The sequence below is a fragment of the Canis lupus genome, chromosome 18 (genome assembly GCF_011100685.1).
Source record: "Canis lupus familiaris isolate Mischka breed German Shepherd chromosome 18, alternate assembly UU_Cfam_GSD_1.0, whole genome shotgun sequence".
Taxonomy (NCBI): domain Eukaryota; kingdom Metazoa; phylum Chordata; class Mammalia; order Carnivora; family Canidae; genus Canis; species Canis lupus.
The window spans coordinates 32,562,500-32,590,386 of record NC_049239.1 but is presented as its reverse complement, the minus strand read 5'-3'; the positions used below and the strand labels follow the sequence as shown (position 1 = coordinate 32,590,386).

The window sequence follows — 27,887 nt, the reverse complement described above, 5'->3', positions numbered from 1 at the left end:
TTCATAGCGTATTAACCCAGAAGCTACAGATGAAACATTGGTACATTAGTTTTGAGTCTTTCCACTCCACATACATAAATACATGTTTTTTAAAAGTGTGAGATCAGGCAGCCCTGGTGGTGCAGCGGTTTGGCGCTGCCTGCAGCCCCGGGTGTGATCCTGGAGACCCTGGATCGAGTCCCACATCAGGCTCTCTGTATGATGCCTGCTTCTCCCTCTGCCTGTGTCTCTGCCTCTCTCTGTCTCTATAAGTGCAAAATCTAAAAAAAATAAAAGTGTGAGATCATATTGTTAATATTATTTGCAACATGCATTTTTTGCCCTAAAAGTGACTGTGGGGAACTTTTCCATATCTGTATTCACCCACTACATCATTTTAATGGCTGACTATTCCCCATTATATGGGTGATGCTATCATTTATTTAATTCAACCCAACATTAACCATTAATTATTCAATCAGCTTAATTCCTCCAGCAAACAAATGCAACTTTAGGTTCTTTTGGAACAATAGCCAAAAAGAATTTTCTCTATTCTGGATTCAATTGTTGCCATCCATCGTTTATTTATCTATTTTGCTTTACCAGCAAAAGAGTGAGATATTTCACTTGCTCTGAGATGTTCCCCTCATGATTGACACTGTTTTCCCTTTTTTTTTTTAATTCTCTCCCTCAATAAAAGTGCAAATGGGATGCACGTGGGGTAGATGGCCAGGGTCATTCTTCACCTTCAGGTAACAGCACCTATTTTCCTGGGTGGAAGCCCACCTCCCTCCTCCCACGATGCTCACCCATGTGGTTTGGCTGAAATGGATCCCGCCGTCGGGTCCGGCCTGATTCATGTTTCTGGCCTCAGTGAATGGTTAGAGACGGACGTGTGCGCAGAACTGAGGCAACCCCAGGACTTGAACAGGAAACCTTAGGGAAGAGGAATCCTCCCTCTTCTCACTGGGCTCGCGGAGCTGATGGAAGGTTAAGTCGAGAGGGGCTGAAGGCCGTTCGCTGTTCCACAGGGAGGGCCTGCCTGCGGATAAAGCCAAAGAGGGAGACAGATGAGCCAGAGGATGTAAAAAGTCGGATTCCTGATAACACCGTTTGAGCACTTGGCTCCAGCCACACCCGACGTTCTTGCAAAATGGTTGTATGAATCAACACATTTCCCTTTTCCCTTCATCTCTTCTGGTTGGGGATAGCATATACTCCAAGCCATGAAACCCAAATGGTACAGGGAAGGAGGAAGTGAAAATTCAAGATTCCTCTCCTTAAACCCACCCACCCATCCTCAGGCCAGACTCCCCACAATGTCTTATCGCTGCTTCCAAAATGAGGCTGTGCACTTACCAACAGGCTAATTTTCTTAAATATGTGAAGAGGGTCACACTATCTACATTATCCTGCCACCTGTTATCCTCTACTTTACCCCGAGGGGAAGATTGCCTCTCCTTACCACACCTAGACATTTTGTTCATTTTCCCCTAAGCCCTGTGCGGACACGCCTCCTATTCTAACCAGTCCTGTACTGATGGCCATTTATGTTCACCCGGTTTTTTACCATTAAAAACCAGCTGTGAGAGGCATCCTTCTTATAGAGGGACATGGGGCAAATCCAGAAAGCTGAAGAAGCTAACGCTTCTGGTCCCTAGTCACCCAGGCCCCTTCCAGGTTTGGTTTAGTGAGGTGTATGTACGTAGTTTCTAGCTACACAGCATAAGAACAGCTTCCAGACGTGCTCCCACTACCAGCCTCTGTGCCAACTAACAAGGCCAAGATACAAAGGTTCACAGCAGCCATAGGCCATAAGTCAGTAAAACCACGGCTGAGGACAACAGGCCGGAACTGTGGGGAGTAGAGGAGAAATGGTCCAAAATGTAGAGAGAGCCAGAGGCTACTCTGCAGAACGTTCTTCTGGTCATCACAGGCATGAAAAGGGCTTTATTTTTCACCAAAATCTGTCAGAAACATACTTGATAATGCAGCATGTATATACAGCTATTAACGTACCATATGCTTTTCTCTCTTTTTTTCTTTTTGATGGCATCAAGAAGAATAGAATCCATCAAAATTTCTGTCTTTGTAGAGCACAAAGGTATAGCGAGCACACAGTGAGTATGTCTGTGCAAAGTGGCATGTTTTATGCATCACCGCTATCAATAATAAAAAACAAATTTCGATTGTGCTATAGGAGAGACTGAATTGTCTTCCTCTTCTGAAAATCTTTCAAAATTGTCATCACATGTATAAAAAGTGATCAAAGAGTATGTAGCCAAAAGAAACATAGGGGGAAAAAAGCATAATAAGGGTGCAGCAGACAGTAGATTAATAAAAATATTGTGTCGCTTTTCTGAATGTTGTGATGCTTATGGTATTTGTCGGCTTTTAATAATTTGATATTTTTGTAATTTCCCTTCTCATTGTAAATAAATACTACTGTACCTGACTCGTAATTTTTTAAAGAAGCTCTCAAAAATTGCATGAGCTTCAGGCGCTAAAAAGCTTGGATCTGCACCTGCAAAGTGGCTGAACACGCAGGCTCTGAAGCCAGACTGTGCTGCTTCAGGTCTCAGCTGGGCCACTGCTGTAGACTGAATGTCCGTGGCCCCCAAATTCAAATGTCGAAACCTCCAGTGGGATGGTATTTGGAGGTGGGGCCTTTGGCAGGTGATTAGGTTGTGAGGATGAAGTTCTCATGGGTAGGATCAGTGGCCTAAGAGATACCCCAAAAAGCTCCCTTGCCCCTTCCAGTGAGAAGATAGGCACCAGTACTTGGCCACGTGGACACCTTGGTATTGGACTTCCAGCTTCTAGAGCTGTGAGAAATAAAATTTTGTTGTTAATAAGCCACCTTGTCTATGGTAGTCTGTGACAGGGGCCCAGAGAGACTCAGATAGCCATCTATCAGCTCTGGGGCACAGGGTAGGTGACTCCACTTTTTTGTGTCTCAGTTTCTTTATCTGTGAAATGAGGATAAACAGAGGGTTTTATGAGGATGGAATGAATTAATACATCTATAGGACCTGGGAATCCATAAAACTCCATATCAACTGTGCTTATTTCTTATGCACTTGCGTAGATATCTCAGCAAGATAGGTCCCTAGAAGTATAAGGGCAGGGTATTAATTTTAATTAAGAGTGCCGAATGCTAAACCACCCTCTGAAAGCTCTGCCAACTTGGCCTCCCACTATTTACATGGTGACATATATGAGAATGGTGGAGGCAGGAGACCCATTCCAGGTGAACCTAAGGCTGGGGCCCTTGCCACATTCCGCACTAGTCCGGGTCCCTGAACCCGTCCAAATCAAGCTGGGTGGTGGCTGCTAAGAATGCCGGGCCCTGTTCCCACTGAGCTCATCCGCGAATACTATGAGTAGCTCACGTTTACCAAGTACCTGGCCTTGGTTGAGCTTGGTGGCCGTGTAGGTCAGACAGGGTGGGATGGAGGTTACTCTTTCTTGGAACAACTTGTGGCTCAGAGAGGTCAAGGAGTTATGTCAAGTGACCCCAGCAAAGAGGTATCAGGGACAGGAGAAAGGATTTAGGTCTTTTGGAAACCTAATTCATTTCCCACTGTACCTTGTTGCCTCTCAAAAATCCTTCCGTTAAAATGAAATAAACCCTTTAGAATGAAATATATTCACAATGAAATATACCCTCGTCTCCAAGTTGGTTGGAAGAGCAGGCATTAGGCTGTATTATGTACTAAGAGTGTGCTTTTTAGAAAAATAAATTTAATTGCAAGCCTCTTGATTCAAATCAAATCCACTGTTTTAAACTTTCAATTATGGTAAGATATAGCTGTAGAGAATGTGCTCTCCATCCTAATTTGAGACCTCAGATGGCAGCTTCTTTTGTACTTCTATCTTTAAAATCCTGCCTCCCCCGCTCCCCCCACCCCAGTCTTGTTATCTTCTCTCCGACTTAGCAAACAAATCTAGTCCAAAAATTAGAACTGACTAAATGCCTAAGGGAAGAAAGGGAAGAGCTCAAAATTGGTGGAGTCTGTTCCCACATGTTCAGACTAATTTAACTTTCTCACATGGCAAATTAGAAAGGAAAAGAAAAATTTGCATAGAAGGACAATTAAGAATAAACTAAAGGTGTCACTCATTCCAAAGGAGGACAGGATCCCATAATTTATTTGTACGTGGATGGAGTAAGTCTCTGGCAAGAAGGAGCTCATGGGTGGATGCTTTTGTTCTCGTGTGTCACCCAGCAACTGGGAGCTTAATCACAAAGTGAGCAGCAACCCACAGTGAGCTGTGCCTCGGGCCTCCTCTTCAGCAAGCGGGGTTAACAACCGTGTTAGTGTGTCCAGCTCCATGCTGTCTAGCTGATGGAAAATGTGAGAATGCCCAGGGCTTCTGAGAGTACATTCAAGTCTAACAATAGATGATACAGGTAGGTAGGTAGGTAGGTAGGTAGGTAGGTAGGTAGGTAGGTAGGTAGGTGATAGATGATAGATAGAGGTATAGGTATGGATGATATATAGATACAGATAAAAATGAATCAACGAAAGGCTCCTCAGCAGGGGGATTTATTTGGATGTGCAACCTTCTGGCTCCTCCGCCACTTTCTCGCTCGCTGACCCTGGTAATTTCTAGTAACTATCTCTTTCCTTAAAGCTCCAAGAATACTCAAAAGACTTGTTCTGCAAGTGTAATTACGGGGTAAATTTTTAACGTGCGGGACTTGGTATGCAGTGGCCACTTATTTTTCCAGCTGCCATGGGAAGTTTCTTTCCCTCCTTGGCAAAGAAAAGATGCCTTAAATCATCCAGAGACTCGCCTCTCAAAATGAGCTTTATGAGCACTCAAAGGTCAATGAACCCTAAGTAAAAGCTGGCAAGCTCCCTCCCCGCTCCCTGATGGACTAGAAGAAGAGAGAAGACACACAGGGTGGGGCCTGAAATTGCTGAGCATCTGGTTGTTAAGTATCAGCTATAATTATTTTTTAATAATAAGTAATAGAAATGGACTCTGGTTATTTTAATTAAAAGGAAATGTGGGCATTTATTGCAAGGATTTATGAGAGCACAGAGAATCCTAGGAAAAGCTGAACCTAAAAATTTCATCGAGAGTAGGAACCTCAGCAGCTCTGGGAGTCTGGGTAGCAGGAGCTAAGCATGATGGCCAGTCATATCAATGACTTGCCTGCAAAAAATAAATCTGTTCAAATTATTTTCCTAATGGGCACCTGGGTGGCTTAGCGGTTGGCTAAGGTCATGATCCCAGATCCTGGGATCAAGTCCTGTATCGGGCTCCCCCCGGGAGACTGATTCCCCCTCTGCCTGTGGGTCTCTGCCTCTCTCTTTGTGTCTCTCACGAATGAGTAAATAAAATCTTTTTTAAAAAAGTATTTTCCTATCAGTTTGCTCCACCCAATTCATATTGGTAGATGAAGGCATATGGTTAGCTCCACCTTGACCCAGGCCGGGGACACAAACAGTCGTTATTCTCCTAAAGCGAGCTGCTATTATTTTTTAAAGGCCAAAGAGATGTGGGCAGGCAAAAGCAACAGAGGGCCGCTATGCTTTAGTTTCTGTGTGTACCCCAAAGAAAAGGATATGTCATCCCACGTGCCACTGGGCCCTCCCAAAGTTTTGAGGCCCCAACGAAATGGCACACCCCGTACTCTATTTCCAGGCACTAAAGATTGTCCATAGGAACAAAACTTCCCGGTGCCTACCTCACACATCAAGAACAAGATCACCTAAACCTTCAGAGGCAATAGGGGTGCGGCGTTTGGGCAAGTGAACAGCTCATCACGGCGGAATCAGAGCCATGGCAGGGAAGTGCACTGGCCTGACCTTGACTCCGGGAGGCTCAGGGAGGAGTTGAGGGTGGGTGAGGAGTTGGCATCTATAAGAGAGAATGGGATGTCCGAAGGCAGAGGAGGAGCAGAGGAGGGAGGCTGAAAAGGACTGGGTAGACCAGGAGCAGGGGGTTTGGGGCAGACTGAGCGCTTGGCCGCAGTCTTAGGCAGAGGGAAGAGCACATGTCTCTGCACCGCCTTTGACGTGGTCCTGGAACCCAGTAGGTGTGTCAGGGCGCCAGTCTTAAGAGGCATCTTAAGAATCTAGCTCTCGGGCATTAAGTGTTTCATTTGCCACCGTAAGCTTCTGCCACGGCCATGAGACCGTGCCCAGCTTGCCTGCTGGTCCAAGGAGGATGAGAGACACGTGGAACAGAGCCTCCAGGCCGATCCACACGACTGCATCTAGAGTAGACCCCGCAGCCAACCCCAGCTGGTGTGTGTTTGCTTATTTAAAGCAGGCTCCACACCCAGCATGGAGCTCAGTGTGGAGCTTGAACGCATGACCCTGAGATCAAGACCTGAGCTGAGATCGAGAGTCAGACACTTAACCGACGGAACCCCCCAGGTGCCCCAGCCAACCCCAGTTTAGGTCGCCAGACCCCAGCTGCCATAGCCTGAGGCAGAATGGCCCCAGCTGACCTCGAGGTCCATGAGAATAAATGAAGGCTGGTTTAAGGCATTGAGTTTGGGGGTGGTTTGAAGCAGCATTATTGGGTCAAGGTTTGAGGGATAAAAGGGTGACTAATGAAGAAGCCTAAGAAAGGACTAGAGAGGTAAGCGGAGATCTACTCATGAAGGGCCCTGTAGACCTGAGCTTGAACTCTATCTTAAGGGCAACGGAGGGATCCCTGGGTGGCGCAGCGGTTTGGTGCCTGCCTTTGGCCCAGGGCGCGATCCTGGAGACCTGGGATCGAATCCCACATCAGGATCCTGATGCATGGAGCCTGCTTCTCCCTCTGCCTATGTCTCTGCCTCTCTCTCTCTCTCTCTGTGACTATCATAAATAAAAAAAAAAATTCAAAAAAAAAAAAAGGGCAACGGAGTCTATTGAAATGTTTAAGTAGGGAAATTACACCATCAGATTTCCTTTTTACAGAGCTCACTCTGGGGGTTCTGTAAGACTGGCTGGGTTGGGAGGGGAGGAGGCCGGGGGAGGACAGGATGTCCTAGTGTTCTCAGACTAATGGTTTTCTGAAGTGTTTGTCCCATCTTACACACCTTCCAGGAATGGGTGAGAGTCTCACTTGTTCCTCATTTGGTATTGTCAAACTTTTAAATTTTAGTAATTCAAGCGGCTGTTTTTATTATTGAGTTGTGGAAGACCTTTACATATGCTGGATTCTTTGTTGGATTGTATAAGCAAATACTTTCCTCCAGTGTATGGCTTGCCTATTTCTTTCTTTCTTTTTTTCTTTTTCCTATTGACTTTTTCTTTCATGGTCTCGCTAATGAGGAAGAGTTTTAATTTCTATAGATCAGATTTATTAAATTTTTCTTTTATGGCTAATGTTTTCTGCCTTTTCTAAGAAATCCTTGCCTATCTCAAATTAGGGATGATATTCTTCTTTCTTTACGAAGCTTTACAGTTTTAGCTGTTAACTCAAGGTCTCTGATTTATAGTGAACAAATTTTGGAGTGATGTAAGGTGGGGTCAAGATTCATTCCCCAGCCCCATATGGATACCCAGTTATTCTGGCACTTAAAAAACCCCAAAAAAAACAAAAACAATGATTTTCCTTCCCCTGTTAAGTTACTTAGCTCTGATATAAAACTTAATTGACTGTATGTGTGTGGATCTACTTTTGGATTTTATAATCTGTTCTACTGACCTATTTATCAATTTTTACACCAATACAACATTGTCTTAATTACTATAGTGTTATATAGTAAGATTTGAAATCAGGCAATATAAGCCATTCAACTATGTACTTTTTCAAAATTACTTGACTGTCCTAGAACCTTTGCATTTCCATAAAATCTTACAATTAGCTTGTCAATTTCTACCAAAAAGAAAAAAAAAAGGACTTGCTAGGATATGAATTGTAATATTTCTATGGATTAATCTGGGGAGAACTGACACCTGACAGTGTTGAATCTTCTCATCCTTGAACATGAAATATCTATTTATTTAGATCTTTAATATTTCTCAACAGTGTTTTGTAGTTGTCAATATAGAGTTCTTAGATACCTTTCATTAACTTTATTTCATCTTTTTCATCTTTTGGATGCTCTGGTAAGTGATATTGAATTTTTTGGTTTATTTTCTGAGTGTTTGTTGCTCTTTTATATAAATGCCATTGATTTTTGCATATTGATTGACCCAGTATCTTGCAATCTTTCTCATGTTAAATCTTAGGTAACTGGGATAAACTCTACTTGGTAATGATTTATTATATCCTTTCAAAATATTCAATTTCTTTAATATTTTGTTAAGAAATGTTGCAAATAGACACAGAAGGGACATTAATCTGTAATTCTTTCTTTGCAATGTCCTTCTAATGTCCTTAATGTTCATAATTCCTTATTAGAGTTATGTATGATGCATGAATTTTGTTGGAAAGTGTTTCCTCTTCCACTGTTTATTGAAAACGTTTGTGTAATAGGGATATCATTTCTTCCTTAAGTGTTTGATAGAATTTACCAGTGAAGTCACGCGGGCCTGGAGTTTCCTGTGGCAATGCTTTTAATTACAAATCAAATTTCTCTAACAGACATAGAATTATTCATATACTTATTTTGTGAATTTTGTAATTTGTGTCTTTCAAAGAATTTGTCAATTTTGTAAAAGCTCTCTAATTTAGTAACATGAGGTTGTTAGATGTCATCTTGTCTTTTAACAACTGTAGCATCTATAGTATCCCTTCTTTCATTCCAGATACTGGTAATTTGTATTGTCTTTCTTTTTGTCTTGATGAGTCTAGCTAGAGACCTACCCTTTCCATTATTCTTTTCAAAGAAAACGTCTGGTTTTTGTTGATCTTTCTCTATTGTTTGTCTACTTTTTACTTCACTGATTTATATTCTATTATTTCCTTATATTTACTATAATTTGGTCTTTCTAGCTTCTTAAAATAAAAGCTTGTATGATTGATTTTAACCTTTTTTCTTTCCTGATATATGCATTTAGACTGTACATTTTACTCTACTTCATTAGCTGAATCTCACAAATTTCGATATGTTGTAGTTTTATCATCAGGTCAAAACATTTTCTCATTTTTCTCATGATCGCTTCCTTGATTCATGGTTATTTAGAAGTGTGTGGTTTACTTTCAAAATACTTAGATTTTCCAGGGTTTTTCTTGATCTTGATTTTTTATTTTGTTATTGTCAAATACGCATGATTTATGATTGCAATCACATGAAATATATTGAGATGTGTTTTATGGCCCAGGTCATGGTCTATTTGGTGAATGTTCCATGTACATTTGGAAGTAACACATAGTCTTGAAGTTGTTGAGCTGAGTTCAATACAATGCCAATGAGAGTACATTTGTTAATAATCCTCTAGATCTTACCGATTTTTTTTTTGTTTATACATTCTATCCATTCTTGAGGAGGATAAACCTCTCCAACTCTTACTGTGAATTTGTCTATTTCTCCTTTCAATTCTGTCAGTTTTGCATTCATATATTTTGAAGCTTATTAATAGGTAAACACACATTTAGGAATCACATGCCTTCTCAGTGAATTGATTCTTTTGTCATTACATAATATCTCTTTTTATTCCTCATAATTATCCTTGACTTTGATATTAATACACCCACTGCTGTGTCTTTACAACCAATGATTACATGGTTATCATTTTCTACTCTTTCACTTTTAACCTGTATGCATCTTCATGGTCAAAGTGTGTCTCCTATAAACATCATATAATTGGGTCTAATTTTTTGAATCCAAGCTGGCAGTATTGTTCTTTTTGTTAGACTGTCTAATGGCTTTAGATATAACATAATTAGTGATTTGGTTGGATTAAATTCTACCATTCAGCTATTTATTTTCTCTTTGTCCCATGTATGCTCTTTCTTATTTCCCTCTTTTTCTTCATTCTTTTGGGTTAAACAAATGTTTTCTGGCATTCCATTCTACTCTATTTGATTTTCAGCTGTGCCCCTTTGTTTTAATTTTTAGTGGCTGCCCTAGGGACAAAATAAATTTACTTCGGTTATCACAGTCTACCTTGAATTGATTTTATTTGATGTTTTTGGAGATGTTATTTTTCAGTAATCTCTACACCCAATGCGGGGCACGAACTTACAACCCTGAGATCAGGAGTCACGTGCTCTACCATCTGAGCCAGCCAGGTGCCCCCACCCTGAGTTCATTTTATAGCTCTTCATATATAACAACCTTACATAATCTACTTTCATTTACCCCTCTTAATCTTTCGTACTATTGTTGCCATACATTTTGCTTCCACATAGATCATACACCTCACAATGCTTTCCTATTATATTTGGTTTAAGCAGTCAAATGTCTTTTAAAGAAACTAAAAAACAAGAAGAATGTCTATTTTATTTATACTCGACATTTTCTATTTCTGATACTCTTCTTCATATAGATCTGATATCAGATGCAATCATTTTCTTTTTGCCTGGAGAATTTCCTTTAACATTTCTTATGCATGTATACTGGTGATTAATCCAAATTCTCTTATCCAAAAAATATCTTTATTCTACCTTTCTTTAAAAGATTTTATTTATCTATCTATTTATTTATTATTTGACAGATTAAGAAAGAGAGAACGCAAACAAGGGGAGTGGCGGGCAGAGAAAGAGGGAGAAGCGGACTCCCTACTGAGCAGGAAGCCTGATGTGGGGCTGGATCCCAGGGCCCCAGGATCTTGGCCTGAGTTGAATGCAGATGCTTAACTGACTGAGCCACTCAGGCACCCCTCTACCTTTGTTCTTATTAAGGCTATTGCTGAATGTAGAATTTCTAGGTTGAACTGCGGATCACATGTCCTTGCTATTTTGTATGTCTAACAATATTTTTGGAGTTTTGGACATTGTGAATGCTATTATGTTGAGTTTGGATTATGTTGTTTTCTTTTTGAAAAATGTTGAGTATTACTTTGGCAAGCATTTAATTTATATGTTGTCCAGGATGAGCCTATTAAGGCTCTTTTATTTTCAAAAAAATTTTATTATTTATTTGAGAGAGAGAAACCATGTGCACATGAGGAGGGGAAGAGGCAGAGGCACAAGCAGACTCCCTGCTGAGTAGGCAGTCTGGTTCTGGGGCTTGATCCCAGGACCCTGAGTGAGATCGCAACCCAAGCTGAAGTCAGACAGCTAACAGACTGAGCCAGCCAGGCACCCCCATGGAGGATTTGTAAAGCTTTGTTATGGCGGGTCAAGAATTGTCCATGGGGATTCCTGGGTGGCTCAGAGGTTGAGCATCTGCCTTTGGCTCAGGGTGTGATCCCGATCCAGGGATCGAGTCCCACATCTGGCTCCATGTATGGAGCCTGCTTCTCCCTCTGCCTGTGTCTCTGCCTCTCTCTCTGTATCTCTCATGAATAAATAAAAACTATTAAAAAAATAATTGTCCATGTGCTAGGGCTGGAGTAGTCTTGTTCTTTGGATTGGCCTTTCTGGGGTCTCAACTGAATGCCCAGAGTGTTCAACAGTATAGCCACGCTGTGTGTTGGAATCTCTGTCTTCCATCACTGTAACCTCAAGAGCCTCCATCCAGCTCATGGTCTCTTACCCATTCTCTGCCTAGCCCTTCAGGCACACACACGTGTGCGTGGAGCAGGGCTTTGTGTTGGGCCAAAACTAAAAGAGACCTGCATGAAGATTTCTGAGGCAACTTCTCTGTTCAGTTCTTTCTTCTTTGATACCTTACTTCATGAATTCTGGCCACCTCAGCATCCTGAACTCTTTTGACTTCACATAGTGAGTCTTCTGCTGCCTTTCGGGATCTACTTTCTTGTGCTGCCATTTGCAAAGTGTGCCCTGGCAGGAAGGTAGACTGAATGTGGAGTTCACCTCAGGTGTTTCCTTTGCTTGAGGTTCACCGGCCATGTTGTTTGTAAATCTTTACAAGCCTTGAGTAAAGCTCTTGAAACATATTAGGTGCTTAGTAAGATGTTTTTAAGGAGGAGGGCACCATCAATCTGGCTCACTTAAGTCCTACTTCTGGAAATACCCACAAGGCTATTCAAATAGCCTATCCAAAGAATCAATCTCTACCTCTTCCACCCACTCCCAGTCCCTCCGCCCCCACGGGTAATCAATGTTTTCCTCAGAAGATGCCAAGCAATTTTTTGTACATTTGTGTTACTCAGTTTGTAAAGCTTTGAGCCATCAGAGAACCATCAAAATCACATTCATCCACAGTTAGGATGCGCACTGTTCTCTGGAAGATCTGATATACTTTTTCCAAATCAGCTAAATGCTCTCTGGAAGAATTATGGATGGGGAGAGGAGGCTGTGAACAACCCGGCATAAATCATCATCCAGAATGTATCCTTGAAGCCCTGCATATGGGTTCTCTTATTACCAAGAAAAGAGCGTCTGAGGTTGTTCAAAGAGAGACACTGACGAAAGAAGAAGGCAGCTCCGGTGGGTCTCCTGGGAGGGGAAGACCAGGTTGCAGAGACCCTTGAGCAAAGAAACCCCCCCATAAATGTCTACTGGCTCCTTTAATTCACCTCAAACACCCAGCTCTGCTTTATCTTCCCAGGTCCCATTTTCTGGACCAGTGAACCAAATGAAAGCTAGGCCATTTTCTTTTGTTTCCATCTTGACTGGGAATATCAGGTCCCCAAAGGAGGGATTATTTCAAGACTACTTTGGAAATGATGTTTGGAGATTTCACACTCTGCCATTATTTATCATTCTGCCCTCACAAGTACGTACACTCAGCAACCAAGGCCATACTCCCTTCTCTGAAAGACATGTCATGTGGTTTCATGGCCTAATGACCCCACCCTCGCCCTGGAGACAATGAATGGGTGATTCGGGTTTGGAATTCCGATAGTTTGGCCACCGTAATTTAGATTTCCAATTTAGATTTCCTGTTCACCTACAAGCACCACATTCCCCCTTCCTATATTTTGGTTCAAAAGCACAAGACAAACAAAGGATTGAAAAGTCTTAATGTGTGAGAGTTTTAATTTTCCTCTGAGGGGAAAAAAAAACACAACAAGTTATGATTTCCTTCCAAGCAAACAAACTGTTTTCCATATGTCTCCAAGAGAAAAGTGCTTTTCTGTTATTCTGCACGTTGCACAGATGATTCCAGTGGAGAGGTCCTAGGAAGCAGCACATTTTCTCATGTTGCAGGGAAAATGTGCTTTCCAACTCATGATCTCTATGCTCTAGTAATTGGGTTTAGAGCGCCCACTCCAGCTAACTCTGCTTCTGAAAAGGAGCCAGAGAACCAGGAGCAATAGGGTTTGCTTTCTACAAGCTCTGAGGGCCACTGGATGGGGGCCCAGCAAGGCCTCGCCTTGTGGGCCTGAGACAGCAGTGCTCCATGCTCTTGCCCCCGCTCCCAGAGTATTTGGGGTTTGGGGGGGCTATGCACTCTGCAGAAAGGTGGTTCAGAAAGAATTTCTGCAATGTAACTTTCTGGACTCTGGCTCCTGGGGCACCTGTAGCCCCACTCTCAAACCCTGGCCCTTCACATCCTTGCTAGAAAAACAAAGTCTTCGGTACCTGGGCTTGTCATTCCCCTGCTTTCCTACCTTCCATTGTTCCCTCGGTGCTCTTAAGATAAAGTCCATGCTCCTCAGATTTTCTCCCAAGGTGAGTTCTCAGTAACCTAGTTCTGCTGTATCTTTATTCTCATCTGTCATTACTCCCTGTGCAATTCTCTCTCCATCCCTCTCCAGCCCCTGCCTCTTTCTGGCCTCCAGCACACAGAAGTGTTGGCAGCCCCTGGAATGTACTAGACTCTTTTGGGTGGGGTGTTGTTCCTGCAGATAGGAATACTACACACACGTTCTGCCTTGATCATTCCTATTCATATGTCAAATCTCAACACAGGATCGCCTCCTCCAGGGGGCTTTCCTTCAAGGTGGGGCCAGTACCTGTCCTCCTTGCTGCCACAGTTTGCTGCACTCCCCATATCATAGTCACTCACTGACAAGGATTTACGGAGCAGCCAAGTGACAGGTGTTGAGGGCACATGGGAAGGAATATGTGACAAGCAGATACTATAACCAAATGAGGAACTTCTGTGTGTAAGAATGACCAGGAAAGAAGAGGGCAGAGAAATGGAAAACAAGGAGGAAAGACTACCTTATCCTATTTTATTCTTTTGTTTTCCCAGTGTTTATTCAGATTCCAGCAGCTAGCACGCAGTGTAAGGTTGGTTTCAGGTGTGGTATCCGGTGCTCTCCCAACTTCCTCTCTACCTCTTCATCTCTCCATTGCAGTGAGTTTCTTGAAAGCAGAGATTTGTGTTTACCACTTCTTTATTTCCCATCGTCCAGTATATATAGGAGGCACTTGCTAAGAGTTTGTGGTATGAAACCTAAACGTTTTCTGTTCCATTTCTGGGCATATTTTAAACTCTGCTGGAAATGGAACATATCAAATCTTTTTCCAAGGAAAGGTAAACTGGGTAGTTAAAGGGGCAAACAACAAAGACACTGGCTCATTTGGGAATCAACCTCCCCCCGAGTGTGCCATACACCTATCGTCATCAGCATGACTGTACAGTGGTTCTAAATCACATCCTTAGATTCTTTGATGATACTATCAAGAGATGTAGACTGATTCCCTTCCCCTTGACTTAGTGACTAGCATCTAACCAAGCGGGATGTTGCAGAAATAAGAAGTGTTCGTTCTGAGGCTGGGTCAGGAGAGACAAAGATACTGCTGCTCCCACCTCTCTCTTCCACCTCCCGGCACCATGTTTTAAGCACACGGCAACCCTTAGAGAGCCCCACGTGGTGAAGAGCTAAAGGCCTCCTGCCAACAGGCAAAGGAGGGACTATCTTGGGAACAAGCCCATTAGTCCCAGTCAGGCCTTCAAATTCATACAACTCTGACCACAACCTTGGTCACAACTTTATGAGACACCATTGGCCACAGCACTTAACCCAGTTGCTCCCAGATTCCTGACCCCCAGAAACCTAAACGTTTGCTTTAAACCATGAGGTTTGGGGATCATTTATTATGCTGTGGTGGATAATTAACATAATTTGTCTGCACTCTTGAATTTATGTAGAAAGAAGAGGGAATTAGCCGGGCCTCCTCTGCAGGGAAAGGCTCTTCCCTTCCAGACAGGAAAGGACTGTGAGTCCAGAAAAGCAGAAGGGTAGGTACTCTCTCATCCTTAGAGAGACTGGGCCTACCTTGGGATCCTGGGTTTCCAGCCTTCTCCATCCCATTCCCTCATGACCCTAAATGGGATGGGGACACAATGTAGGCATCTAATTTATCATGCATGCTTCTTGAAAACTTTTTATGTGCTTCACACTGTTCTAATGAGTTTTGCATGTATTCATTCATTCATTTAAGCCTCGCGATAATGCTACAGAGTACTGTCATTGTCCCGGCTTTACAGATGGAAAAACTGAGGCACTGAGCACTGAACGAACTCGCCAAGCAGGTTTTTAATATCGGAGGAAAGGCCCTAACAGGAAAGAAGGCCTACAGTTTGATGAACATTTTAACAGGCACTTTACTATTATTTCATTTAATCCACAAAACAGATCTACAAGGAGTAGCTCAAAGCCCCATTTTTTTTTTTTTAAATGGTAACCAAAGCAAGGCCCAGGGAGGTCGAATGACTTACCCATGGTCACACAGGAAGTGGCGGGGCGGGGTCAAAGTCTGGGCCTCGCTGCCTCCAAAGCCCTTTCTTACTCCACACCCAGCCGCCTCCCGGTTCCTACCACTCCCTCCCTCATCTTCAGACGTGGGTTTGGCAAATCCAGAAAAATCGCCCAGGCGCTGGCCAGCTGCCTAAATGGGAAATGAAGTGACAGCCCTGAATTCACACCTCCCCAGGCACCTCCAGGCAGCTGTTATCTGCACCCAAATCTATGCCAACACGCTTTCCCACAAGCCTGGGATAAGAGATGAGTGAGCAAGGCAAGCAGGGAGGAAGCACGATAAGCGAGATGCAGTAAAACCCAGCATTTGTCTTGGAGGCGGGAGTGCAATAAATCCAGAGGCACCTGTGCTGTGACATTCCTAAGGCTGAAGCTATCACTGGGCTTGGCTCTGCTTCCTAGGATGCTGCAGGAAATCAGAGGCGGTGGAGGAAAGCTCTCTCCTGACTGTCAGGCCTCAGGACAAATAGAGAAATGAGTGACATTTGTGCTGTGTGCCTATCCACCTGCCTGTCTCTGTCTGGAGAGAACCTGCTTCCCTGCACCTAGCAAGCACTTACTCAGCCATGCTGGCTCCCTCTCCTTCCTCTCCTCCCTCACTTCAAGCTCCATCCCCAGGGTTGGAGACAGTCCTCCCACTTAACATAGACGCCAAGATGGCTTCCTCATGACCTAGATACGGTTAGCGCTCCTGGCATTTCTCTCAGGAAATGATTTGTGACTTTCTCTTGCTACTTGGGATGGATGGCTGGGTTTTGCCATGATGATACAGGGGAAGAAGAGAGCTGTGTGGTTCTACTCTCAAGGGCTTAAGGATCCCCTGGACTGTGAGTCAGAAATACAGCAACTCTGACTCACTGGGCACTCCTGTGATTCTGGGTAAACTGTCTGCTGACCATGCATAGCAGGAGCTGAAAGGAAATCAGCATCTAGAATGGACCCATTAGCCCTGGATTAACAAGAGTTCCAGGCTATCATGAAAAGCATTCCAGGGACACCTGGCTGGCTCAGTAGTTGAAAGCACGTGATTCTTGATCTTGGGGTTGCAAAAGTTTGAGCCCCATGTTGGGTTACTTTAAAAAAATAAAATTGGGGTGCCTGGGTGGCTCCCCAATGGCTGACTCTTGATTTCGGTTCAAGTCATGATCTCAGGGGCCTGGGATCTGAGCAGGGCTTCTTTGGTCAGTGGAGAGTCTGCTTGAGAATTCTCCCCCTCTCCCCTAGCTCATGTGTGCACGCTCTCTCTCTTTCAATAAATAAAATCTTAAAAGCATTCCAGTGAAGATGTTCAATTTATACTCATCAGTCTTTTAAAAATTATTAAAGGGCACCTCAGTGGTTCAGCTGGTTAAGTGTCCAACTCTTGGTTTTGGCTTAGGTCATGATCCCAGGGTTGTGAGATCAAGCCCCAAGTTGGGCTCCGTGCTCAGCAGGGAGTCTACTTAAGGATTCTCTCTCCCCCTTTACTCCTCCCCATGCTCATGCATTCCTTTTCTCTCTCTCTCTAAAACAAATAAATAAATCTTTAAAAACAGAAAAAATTATTAAGACCCTGGTTACCTCTAACCAACAGAACATAAAATTTTAAATTCCATTGAGAAGGTAACAACATTCTAAAAAGAGAGACGAAGGTAGAACTTTCTACAAAATCAAAAGAGCAATTCCCTTTTTATCCTTCCAGAGACTGGGCCTTTCTTTGAGGTCCTTCAGTCCTTTCCAGAAGCTAGTTTTGTCCATTTTCTTATTTGTATCTGTGGTAGACAGAATTTTGGTGCCTGCCACCTTTGCTCCTGGCATTACAGTTAAGTTATACAGACAAAGTGACATTGTAGTTGTACTTAATGTTGCTAATAGGTTGACTTTATTATTTTTTAATATTTTATTTACTTACTCATGAGAGACACAGAGAGAGGCACAGACAGGAGAAGCGGGCTCTATACACAGAGCCCATATGGGACTTGATCCTAGGACTCTGGGATCATGCCCTGAGCCGAAGGCAGACGCTCAACTGCTGAGCCATTCAGGTGTCCCTAACCGGTTGACTTTAAAATAGGAAGATTATCCTGGATTAACTGGATGGGCCCCATGTAATCATGAGTCCTTCAAAGTGGAAAAGGATGGGAGAAAGCAAATAAAAAAGATAGGAGAAGGTAAGGTCAGGGAGATTTGAAGAGTAAATCTGCTGCTTCTCAAAGATGGAGGGTCTACATAAGGATGAGCATGAGTGGCCTTCAGGAGCTGAGAGAGACATCCGATTCTGACAGCCAGCTAACAGGGATCTCAGTGTCACAACCTCAAGGATTGGATTCTCCCAACACCCTGAATGAGTCTGAAAGTAAAACCTTCCCTGGAGCCTTCAGACAAGAGCCCAGCTAGCTGACAACCTGATTTTCATCTCACGTCCACTGATCAGAGCCCAGAAGAGCCTGTGTGGACTCCTGAGCTACAGAACTGGGAGACAGTGAGTGCTGGTCTGAGCTGCTGAGGGTTCATTAGACAGCAGTAGAACACTAACAGTATCTAACTGCTTTTATTTTGTGAATATTTTGGTTTGGATTTTTGGTTGGATTTGATTTCACTGCCGAATGGCTGCACATACAAGCCCCCTGCCTCCCTTTGAAGGCCACAATGAGCCATCCTTTGCGATTAGCTGTGATAGTCTTTGCTGAAAAGATACTTATTTGGTTAGTGAAGGAAAGGTAGGAATGGAGTGGAGGTGACAAAAAGTGGAACGTGTGTATCGGGGGGGATAGATGTTGGGGAGCCCAGTGGAAAGATAGGTTCATTAATTCATTCATTCCGAAAATAGTGATTGAGCATATATTCCATCGCAGGGAATCTTCTAGGTGCTAGATATACTGATGAGTAAGACCAGGTCACTCCGATGTACTCTACTTTTTACAGGAGGGAGACAGATAATGCATGAGTCAACAACTAAGTAAAGAAAATATTCCAGACGGTAGTAAGTCCTTCGGGGAGAAAACCTCCAGTCATACGTGGCTTCCAGAGGAAGTCCCTTTAGAGAAGGCACCCTATTAAAGTCCTCTCAGAGGATGCAATCATTGAACTGAGGCCTGAACGATGAGAAGGGCTTTGTGTCCCAGTGGGGGAACAGTAACCGCAAAGCCCTGAGGCTAGAAAGAACTTGACACGTGTGCTGACCAGCGGAGAAAAGGACAGTTTGACAAAGATGTGAGCAGGGGCACCTGGGTGGCTCAGCGGTTGACCGTCTGCCTTTGACTCAGGTCATGATTCTGGGGTCCTTGGGATCGAGTCCTAAATCAGGCTCCCCGCAGGGAGCCTCCTTCCTCTGCCTGTGTCTCTGCCTCTCTCTCAGTGTTTCTTGTGAATAAATTAATACAATCTTTAGGAAAGAAAAAAAAAAAAAAGATGTGGTGAGCAAGGGGGTAAGCATAACTGAGGCCAGACTGATAGGCAGAGGCCAAATCAACTAGGGCCTTGTAGACCACAACTAGGAGTTTGGGTTTGGTTTTCTGTACACCAGGCCGCCATTGGAGGTGGAATATAGCAATTGCTTCTAGCCTAGTCTTCCTGCATTCAATCCCTCCTTCCCAATCCCTCCTCCGACCTGGTGCACCAGAGCCACCCTGGCAAAGGGCAGGCCTGGTCATGTCACTCTAACTCTTCCAACCACGCCTGACTCCCATAGCCCACAGGGTGAACCCCACGGACTGGACTGAGCAGACCCTCAAGATAAGGCCCCTTCCTGATAACGCAGGCTCATCTCCGGGCATCCCTCATCTCAGCTCCCAGTCAGACCACACTAAACTGTGCCCCTGTCCCTTAAAAAGCCCTACTTTTTTTCCCTCCTTGATGTATCAACACCGAAGGTCACAAGAGGAAAAAGAGGGTTCCCTCGCAGGAAGTTTACTCCAGGGCCATGGACAGAGGTGAAGGTTAGGTTAAGGGAAACAATTGCCCAGTGACCAACAAAAATGGGGAGCTATCACCAGTTCCTGCAAGTGTCTCTGGAAGCAGGAGGAAGGAGTAGTGATGATAGATCCAGGCAAGATTTGGAGCTTCCAAGAGGGGCCACCCGACAGGAGCTGTGGCCCAGGGAACGTGCAGCTGCTGTCAGAGCCGGGGCAGGCTTGGAGAGAGCAGGGAAGGGGGAGAAGAAATAGTCCATCCTGTTCTAACCTGGCAGTGCCCTGACAGGACCTCCGCTGGCCACAAAACAGAAAACCAGAGGGCAGGGCCGCTCGGTGAGGCAGTAATAGTGGCCAGGCTCCCAGGTCACCGTGAACAGAGGGCAAGGGTCAGATGGCGGAGCGCACAGGCTGGCCCTTCTCTCTACCTGGAATGTCTTCCCCTGCCTTTTCACCTGGCAAAGTTTGGCTTCATAAATACCTTCCCAAACCTACCTCCCCAGAAGGGAAGAGGTGCAGTTACAGTATCCTACTCAAGTCCTTGCAGCATCCAGAAAGTAGCAAAAGATAGAGCAAAAAAAGAGCAACAGTTTTATGCAGATACTGAAAGCTTCCTTTGTTTTAAAGAGAATAATTGGGGGCAGCCCGGGTGGCTCAGTGAGTTAGTGCCACCTTTGGCCCGGGGCGTGATCCTGGAGACCCGGGATCAAGTCCCACACGTCAGGCTCCCTGCATGGAGCCTGCTTCTCCCTCTGCCTGTGCCTCTGCCTTTCTCTCTGTGTCTCTCATGAATAAATAAATAAAATCTTAAAAAATTAAAAAAAATAAAGAGAACAATTGTTCTGTGCAAGACGCTTCTCTGCACGGGTGAGGAAAGGCATGTGGGATAGCCCTTTTCAGTGCAGCCCTGATGGAAAATCCAAGACTCCTATTTGCTCAACTGGTATCAGCGGCACAGACAGATACCGAAAGCAAGCAGATAGAAAATTAGAGAAGAGACCAACCCTACACATCTGGATACCCAAAAACAAACAAATAATTTAGCTTCCAAGAAATCCAACTGGAGAAGGAGAAACGCATGGTTTAAGATGATAATCGAATCACCATGCCCACGGTGATCTGGGGAATCTGCCTCTCAGAGCCAGAGCCACGAGTGACTCTGGGAGGCGAGAAGAAAGAGAGAGATACCCTGCATAATGAAAGGGCACCACAATGAATAGAAGATAATTCTCTTGGACATGAAATGCAATCAAGTCAAGACCCATATTTTATCTCTGCTGGAGGCAGTCTTATTTGTTAGTAAAGTGCAGGGATAATCAACCATTGTTCCTCCTGCCAAGACTGTCAAAACAAATACAAGCTTCTTCGCTCAGTGCTAAAAATGTCTGAGCCTTTGGAGAACAGCTGGGCAGAAAGCAATCTTGCTCAATTTCAGCACGTTTTCCCCCAAGTATTAGGCTGTCCGAACGCAGCCCACATCAAAGCATTGCAGACACCCACTGCAGGGACAGACCTGTCATGAGAACATGGCCCTATCAAACTCCAGCAAGCAGAACACACAATGAAACCACTTTAAACGTGTCCAACTCCCTGTCTAAAGGAGCAAGGACTTTGAAGCACAGAAAACCTACTCTAAACAAACCATCCTTTGAGTTGCTTTTTATAAATACACAAAAATAATGCTGGTCTGTTTGCAAAATATCGTGTCTTGATAAGGCTCCGGGAGCATTAGAGATGATGTATGATTTCTTGGCTTAGCATACCAAGGTTGCCTAAAGGATATTTCCCCTAAGCATCTGCAGGATGATTCTGCATGCCATGAAGTCAGCTTTTTCTAAAGTATGTCGTCTTTGTTGCTCTGTGAGTTGTTAATTAAGAGGTGTGTCAGGATGTTTGGGGATGCACAGAAGAGTATAGCAACTCAACTGGCTTAAACGATAGGAATATTTATTTTATTAAGTAACAAAATCTGGGCTATATCACATAGGACATGGTGACTGTAGTTAAGAATGCTGGATTTCATATTTGAAAGTTGCTAAGGGAGTAGTTTTTAAAAGTTCTCATTACAAGAAAATAAAGTTTATGCTTGGTGGCAGGTGTTAACGAGATTTATTGTGGTGATAGTTTTGCAACGCTTGTAAATATTGAATCATCATGTTGCGCACCTGCATATAATGTCATATGCCAATTATGCTACAAATTTTGAAATCTATCAATAAACAAACAAGAATCCCAGAGATAGAATAGTTTCAGATGGACTAACCCAGTGACCTAAATGGGTCATCGAAGACTCAAGTTCTTCCTAGCTTACTGCTCTTCCATCCTCATGCTAGGTCCCCTTGTGGTCATAGGATGGCTGCCAGAGTTCCAGGCCTCACATCTAGATACTAAAGGGCTAGAAGAGTAGCCCTCCCTAGGGGAGTGTCCCTATGGGCTTCTCTTTTATAGGTGAGAAAAAGTCTTTGCAGAAGGCCTCTCAGTGGATGCCCCGTCGTGTTTAATTGGTCACAACTGTGTCATATTCCTGTGCCTAAGCTAATCACTAGAAAGATAAATGAGATTGCAATGCAACCATTATGTCTAAACTTATGTCTAAACCTAGGGATAGGGCCACCCTTCCATAACCATTATGAAGGAAGGGTGGACACCCAAGTAAATGTGGGATCCTGCCAGCTAAGATCAAAGGGGAACAACCTGCTGGGGAGGCAACCACCTGCGTCTGTTACAGTTGGGATGCAGGCCAAAATAAGTTTGGCTTAAATGAATGTTTGGCTTAACCAATATGCAGAAAGCTTTTTTGATTGTGGCCTTGGCTATTAAAAATTATTCTGGGGGCACCTGAGTGGCTCAGTTGGTTGTGTTGGACTCTTGGTTTTGGCTCAGCTCATGATCTTAGTGACTGAGATGGAGCCCCGCGACGGGCTCTATGTTTGCTTGGAATCTGCTCGAGATTCTCTCTCCCTCTCCCCCTCCTCACGCTTGCTTTCTCTTTCAAATAAATAAAAGCTTGAAAAAAAAACCCACAAACATTATTCTGAAACCTGCTTTTCTCTGTATTGCGTAAAGTGGAAGGCCACTTTATGGCCTTTATGTGTCTATTACCTAATAGCATCCCTCTTCTCCCACCCTTGAAAACTCCTCCTTTATCCCATCTCAGGATGGCAGGAGTAGGCCTTGACACTGTGTCTATACCGTGGGCTCCTGCCTCCCTGGTCCCAGATGATTGCAACAAAGGTGCACAGTGGACCCTAGCTGGACCGATCAGCCTCTCTTCCCTTGGAATTTGGAATGGGGGCACTATTCTAAGTTTGTGTTCACATCTTTGTGTGATTGGGCCTGTAATATAAAAGCTCCTGAATCAGAAGGTGTTTTTATGCCATTTGAGTTGTAAAGAAAAAGCTGATGCTTGGGAAGGTGACAATGGAAAACACAGAGAGAAGTGGACACGAGTTTTTGCTCTGCAAGATACCTTGAAATGCCCCTTCCCAGGCCTCCATCTAAATCCAGATCCAAGCAAGGTCCGAGGAGTCCTGGCCAGCATTGTGAGAACACGATGTCCCTTCTCAGGGATGACCGAGGCTCCCCCAGCATTGGGAGATCATCCTTAACAACTTTCAGTTCTCATTAAACAGAACACTGTGTATAGAGAGCAGGAGACAATGAGTTATACCTGTCATAAGTCTGTCCCAGAACTGGCTACCAAAGTTGGCTTTGTTTGATGCTAAGTCTTCACTATTGGTTCAGTTTCCAATGCTTTCGTTCTTTTCCCCCAAAAAAAGTGTTTAAAGAGAACACTCAAGAGTACAAATGAGAAGTCGGGGGGAGCACTGTGCGTGGACCGGGGTGGAGAGGGGTGCAGGGAGTGGGGTGACAGGGACAGACCCAGCTCCAGCTATTTGCTCTCCGGAGGCCTCTGGGTTAGCCTTGTCCTCACCACGAACTCTGCAGCGATCACGATGAAACCACCAGGGAGGAAGCAGAGTCTCAGGGCAGCAGGCGGACTCTGTTGGGTTTCACACGCCTAGAAAGCTGTGGAGGGAGATCTTAAGCCCAGGTCTGAGAACTGAAGCTGATGACGTTTCCATTATTCTGTGTTTTATACATTTTTAAAAATTACCTTGTTTGGAGGTCCGGCTGGGTGGATGCTGGCTCACAGACTTTGGACTCTGGCTATTAGGACTTGCGCAGGCGAGGATATTCTGTACATTTGGGGGAAGAGACGGTGATGTGGGACCCATCCTAGCACCAGATCTCTGAAGGGTACTTTTTTTTTTTAAAGATCTTATGTATTCACTTGACCCAGAGAGAGAGAGAAAGAGAGCAAGCACAAGCAGGGGGAGCAGCAGGCAGAGGAAGAGGGAGAAGCAGGCTCCCTGCTGAGCAGGAAGCCCAATGTGGGGCTCGATCCCAGGACCTCAGCTCATGACCTGGGCCCAAGGCAGACGCTTAACCCACTGCACCACCCAGGTGCCCCATTTTTGCAATTTCTAAGTTGAGCAACACTATATCTGCAGGAAATAGCTATTTCTGACACCTTATTTTTGAAGGTGGAAAACCCCAAAGCCAGAGTGCGGTGGGTGATGGGGTGCAAGATCCTTAGCTGGACCCAGAAACACATGGCAGCCCTCTGGTTCCCACTCTCTTAGTAGGGGTGCACTCTCAAGCTGCTGGTTTTTCTTGCGTAATTAAAGCCGATTGGAGTTTTGGAGTTTGGCTTTGCGTTGGTTTTCGTTTCTCTTCCACATACTCCGACTCACGCACTGTCTGCTGCTGTCAACTAGCAACCCTGTTGGAGGAGCCTCAGTCCCACCTGCTGCCAGCCTGTACCAACACCACTCAGACTGGCGTTAGGTAGCTTCAGACAGAACCAGTTGCTTCAGTGTGGTTTGTTCCCCGCATGACTATCATCTACGTTTAGGTCGAACTTTCCAAGCTCTCCCAACCTGACACAGAACACATATCGCTGCCCGTCTGGACAGGAATATGTTGCAAACCAGAAGCAAAATTTTGCCCTTTCCCGCTGCTGTTCTGTAGGCCTGCTAACTCTGCTCTACCTTTTGAATGTGTTTATCTGGATTTAGAAAGCAGAGGCGTTGACTTGTTTTTCTTAATTACACAAAAATGTTACATGCTTATTTTTTTTTTTTTTTTTTTTTTTGTTTTGTTTTTGTTTTTTTTTTTTTTTTTACATGCTTATTTTAACGCATTCCAGGGTTGCATTAAGATGCAGAGAGAGGAAATTTGAATTGGAGTTTTTAACACTGTCAGGAGCCCTTCCTGTAAACCTTGCCAACGTCAAGAACGTCTCAAGGAATGTCAACTACAGGAAAACGCCAATCTGTCAAAATGCCCCGGGAATGGGAGATTCCAGGTTATCTCAGAGTTAACCAGAAAATCCTTTTCGCATAAACCCTTGATGTCAAAAATATTACTGAAAAGTATGAGTCGAGTTTCCTGCCCTAAGCAGCATGGTTTACTCTTAATGCAATTTAATTCTTCTTTGATAGTTGAGGGTTAGGCTGGACCTCGGGCTAAACATTCTGGACCCCAATTCCCATTGTCCAGAAAACAAAACAGGAGATTGAGAAGAATTTGTACTTGACCCTTGGACATGTTTTTGAAGTTCATAAAGTAAGCTTTTTCTTCCACGTATTTTGCTCCTTTTCCCTTGTGTAGAAAAAAAAAAAAAAAAAAAAGCTGGCTAAATGGAGACTTTTGCCTGTATAAATTCCAGTTAAATCGAGATTTTACCATATTTAAATGTTCTCATCTAGGTCCAAGGAAAGATGCAGCTGTGGCCTCAGCCATGAGGAGGGGCCATCCTTCTCTACCTGGCTTCAGACCAGCCGCTGGTGGACTCGGGGGAGAAAGGGGTCCCTCCCCTAGAATGCCCCCTTTCCTCCCCCAGGTAGAGAACAGATGGCAGGGACCCTGCATTTGGGTCATTTCTTCTCAGGTCATTTGTCACTGCCCAGGCCAGGGTTCCTCAACCTTGGCACTACTGACATTTGGGGGGTGGGGAACATTGCTTTGATGGAGGGGCTGTCCTGAGCACTGTAGGAGATTTAGCAGCATTCCTGGCCTCTACCCACTAGAGGCCAATGGCATACCCCCAAGCCCCTCAGTTATGACAACCAAAACTGTTTCCAGTCATTGTCAAATACTCTCTAAGGGACAAAATTGCCCCCTGTTGAAGACTACTGATCTAAATGAAGGCACAATTCTTTTTTTCTTCCCTCCCCTCTTGTCAAGATTATGAGATCTCTTGACCTTGGCAAGTAATTTCATAACATATTTCCTGTGTTCTTTCATGGAGGCACAAAAATAATTCTCTGATGAAAGTAATATTTTGACTTGAATTGTGTGAGGCAGGCCTTGGTAAAATAAAAACTGCAGGTTCTGCATTGTTTCTGGAAGGCAGTAGATTTGTTTTCTGCATCAGGCCTGATTTTGATTTTAAATACTGAATTTTCATACTTTCCTAAATTTCCCTGACGATGACTGTCATCATGGACATCAAGTCAATGCCACAGCCATGGCCTCCTCTGTTGTGCTGTCATCCTCAATTTCATGTGTGTCTACCTCAGAAGTAATCTTACCACTGTTACTGCATCATAATGCTTAATAGATTTTTCATCCATTGGTTTTTCAAATCCATTATTCTCTCTCTCTAGTGGATTATGTTCAAATTTTTATATTCTTAAAGAATATTTAGTAGATTTCAAAAATCTGCTAATTTGGTAAAATTCGGGGGGGGGGGAGGCTACTTTCATATCCCTGATTTTAAGCCTATGGAGAGTTAGTTTGGCTATAGAAAGAGGTAGAAGAGGGATCCCTGGGTGGCTCAGCGGTTTAGCACCTGCCTTTGGCCCAGGGCGTTATCCTGGAGTCCCAGGATTGAGTCCCATGTCAGGTTCCTGGCATGGAGCCTGTTTCTCTCTCCTCCTGTGTCTCTGCCTCTCTCTCTCTATGTCTATCATAAATAAATAATTTTTTTTTTTAAAGAAAGAGGTAGAAGTTAAACTTTTTTGGATAGGCAGATTTTCTGATTAAGGGAGTTATCCCACATATGCTGATTATCAATTTTCAAACAATATTTTATATTATACGTGTATAGGAACACACAATTTTCCAGATTCATAAGATTTTTGTTTTAGGGTTATTCTTAGAGTGTACAAAACAGGATACAGAGCTATGGGTAATCTCTGACTATATAAAAAATTTCCATGTACAAAGACAGAGCCTAGGATATAAAAATTTAAACAGTTGTATTGTTTCTTGCTAATTTTTTTCCTATAAAAATTTTTCTATAAACTGTTGTTTATATAAATTACCTTTTCAGGTAGCATATTCTCAGAAAGTTCACTAAAAATACAAAAAAAAAACCAAAAAAACAAAAAAACAAACAAGCTCTGAAATGGTGCAATTTTACTCATTGTATCAACCACTGAGAGAACCTCATTATTAAAATTTAGAAAATGTTTTTTTTTTTTCCAGCCTGTTTTTGCTTTGCAAAACTTAGATCACTCTAAACAAACAGTTCTTCACCTGGTTTCTTTTTATCACAGTAAGCAGGGATATAAATATATCTAGTGTATCCAAACTGTCCCCCACTGTGGGACTTGGGATAATTTGCAGTTCTTCATTATTCTATGGCTAATGCCACAGCGAAAAGCTTTACACATAAATCTTTGCACACATGTCTGAGCTGCACTTGCAATGAAAACTTGAAAAGACGAATGCACAGGGTCAAGGGGTATGAATGTTTTAAGATTCAATACACCCGGCCAGATGACCTCCAGAAAGGCTGTGCCCATTTTCAGTCTCTTTATTGGCAAGTCTCTTGAAGGGCTTCCATCTTGTTCTGTCAGCCTCCAGGTCTGTGAAGACATTTCCCATGGGATGTTCTTTAGATATGTCCATGTAATAAGATCCATCTCAAGATATCTGTCGACAGCCCCCTGGGCCCATCTCAAACCATCTGTCAGTGGCAACTCTAATATATTTTGGGAAGATGCTGATGTAGTTGCCAAAAACAAATTTGCAATTGAATCAGGTTTTCCAATCAGTTAAGTTGCAGAATTGAACTCTGTGAATGACATGTGACAATCTTAATACAATATCCAGAGACTTCATGTAGGGACATGTCCTTGTAGACTTAAGAGCAGCTGCAAGGGGTGGGGGGTTTGGGGGGGGGGTGTGGATTACCTTTCACATGAATTCTGTAGAGCTCTCACCATCCCAACCATGTTGTAAACTTGGCAGCAAGAATCGATTGCCAAGCTTTAGCTTCAGGCAAGACTGGGGAGAAAAACACCTCTTTGATGCAGGACTGCATCACTGAGGAAGTGCTGCCTACCATCAGACTATCACACATGCAATTCGTACCTTGTAG

The 27,887-nt window shown here is 43.7% G+C and overlaps 1 protein-coding gene across 1 annotated transcript in view; it reads right to left on the bottom strand.

Annotated features, from left to right (window-relative positions):
• Positions 1-203: 203 nt before the first annotated feature.
• LOC111090937 overlaps positions 204-27,887 on the bottom strand; it is a 30,966-nt gene continuing 3,282 nt past the window's right edge. Inside the window, exons 6-8 of the mRNA XM_038564461.1 lie at positions 2,840-2,948; positions 789-1,021; positions 204-260 (exon numbers count right to left, since the gene is read on the bottom strand). Of these exons, the coding sequence (XP_038420389.1) occupies positions 861-1,021; positions 2,840-2,948 (270 nt within the window). The 3' untranslated portion in view covers positions 204-260; positions 789-860. The remainder of the gene's footprint in view (positions 261-788; positions 1,022-2,839; positions 2,949-27,887) is intronic.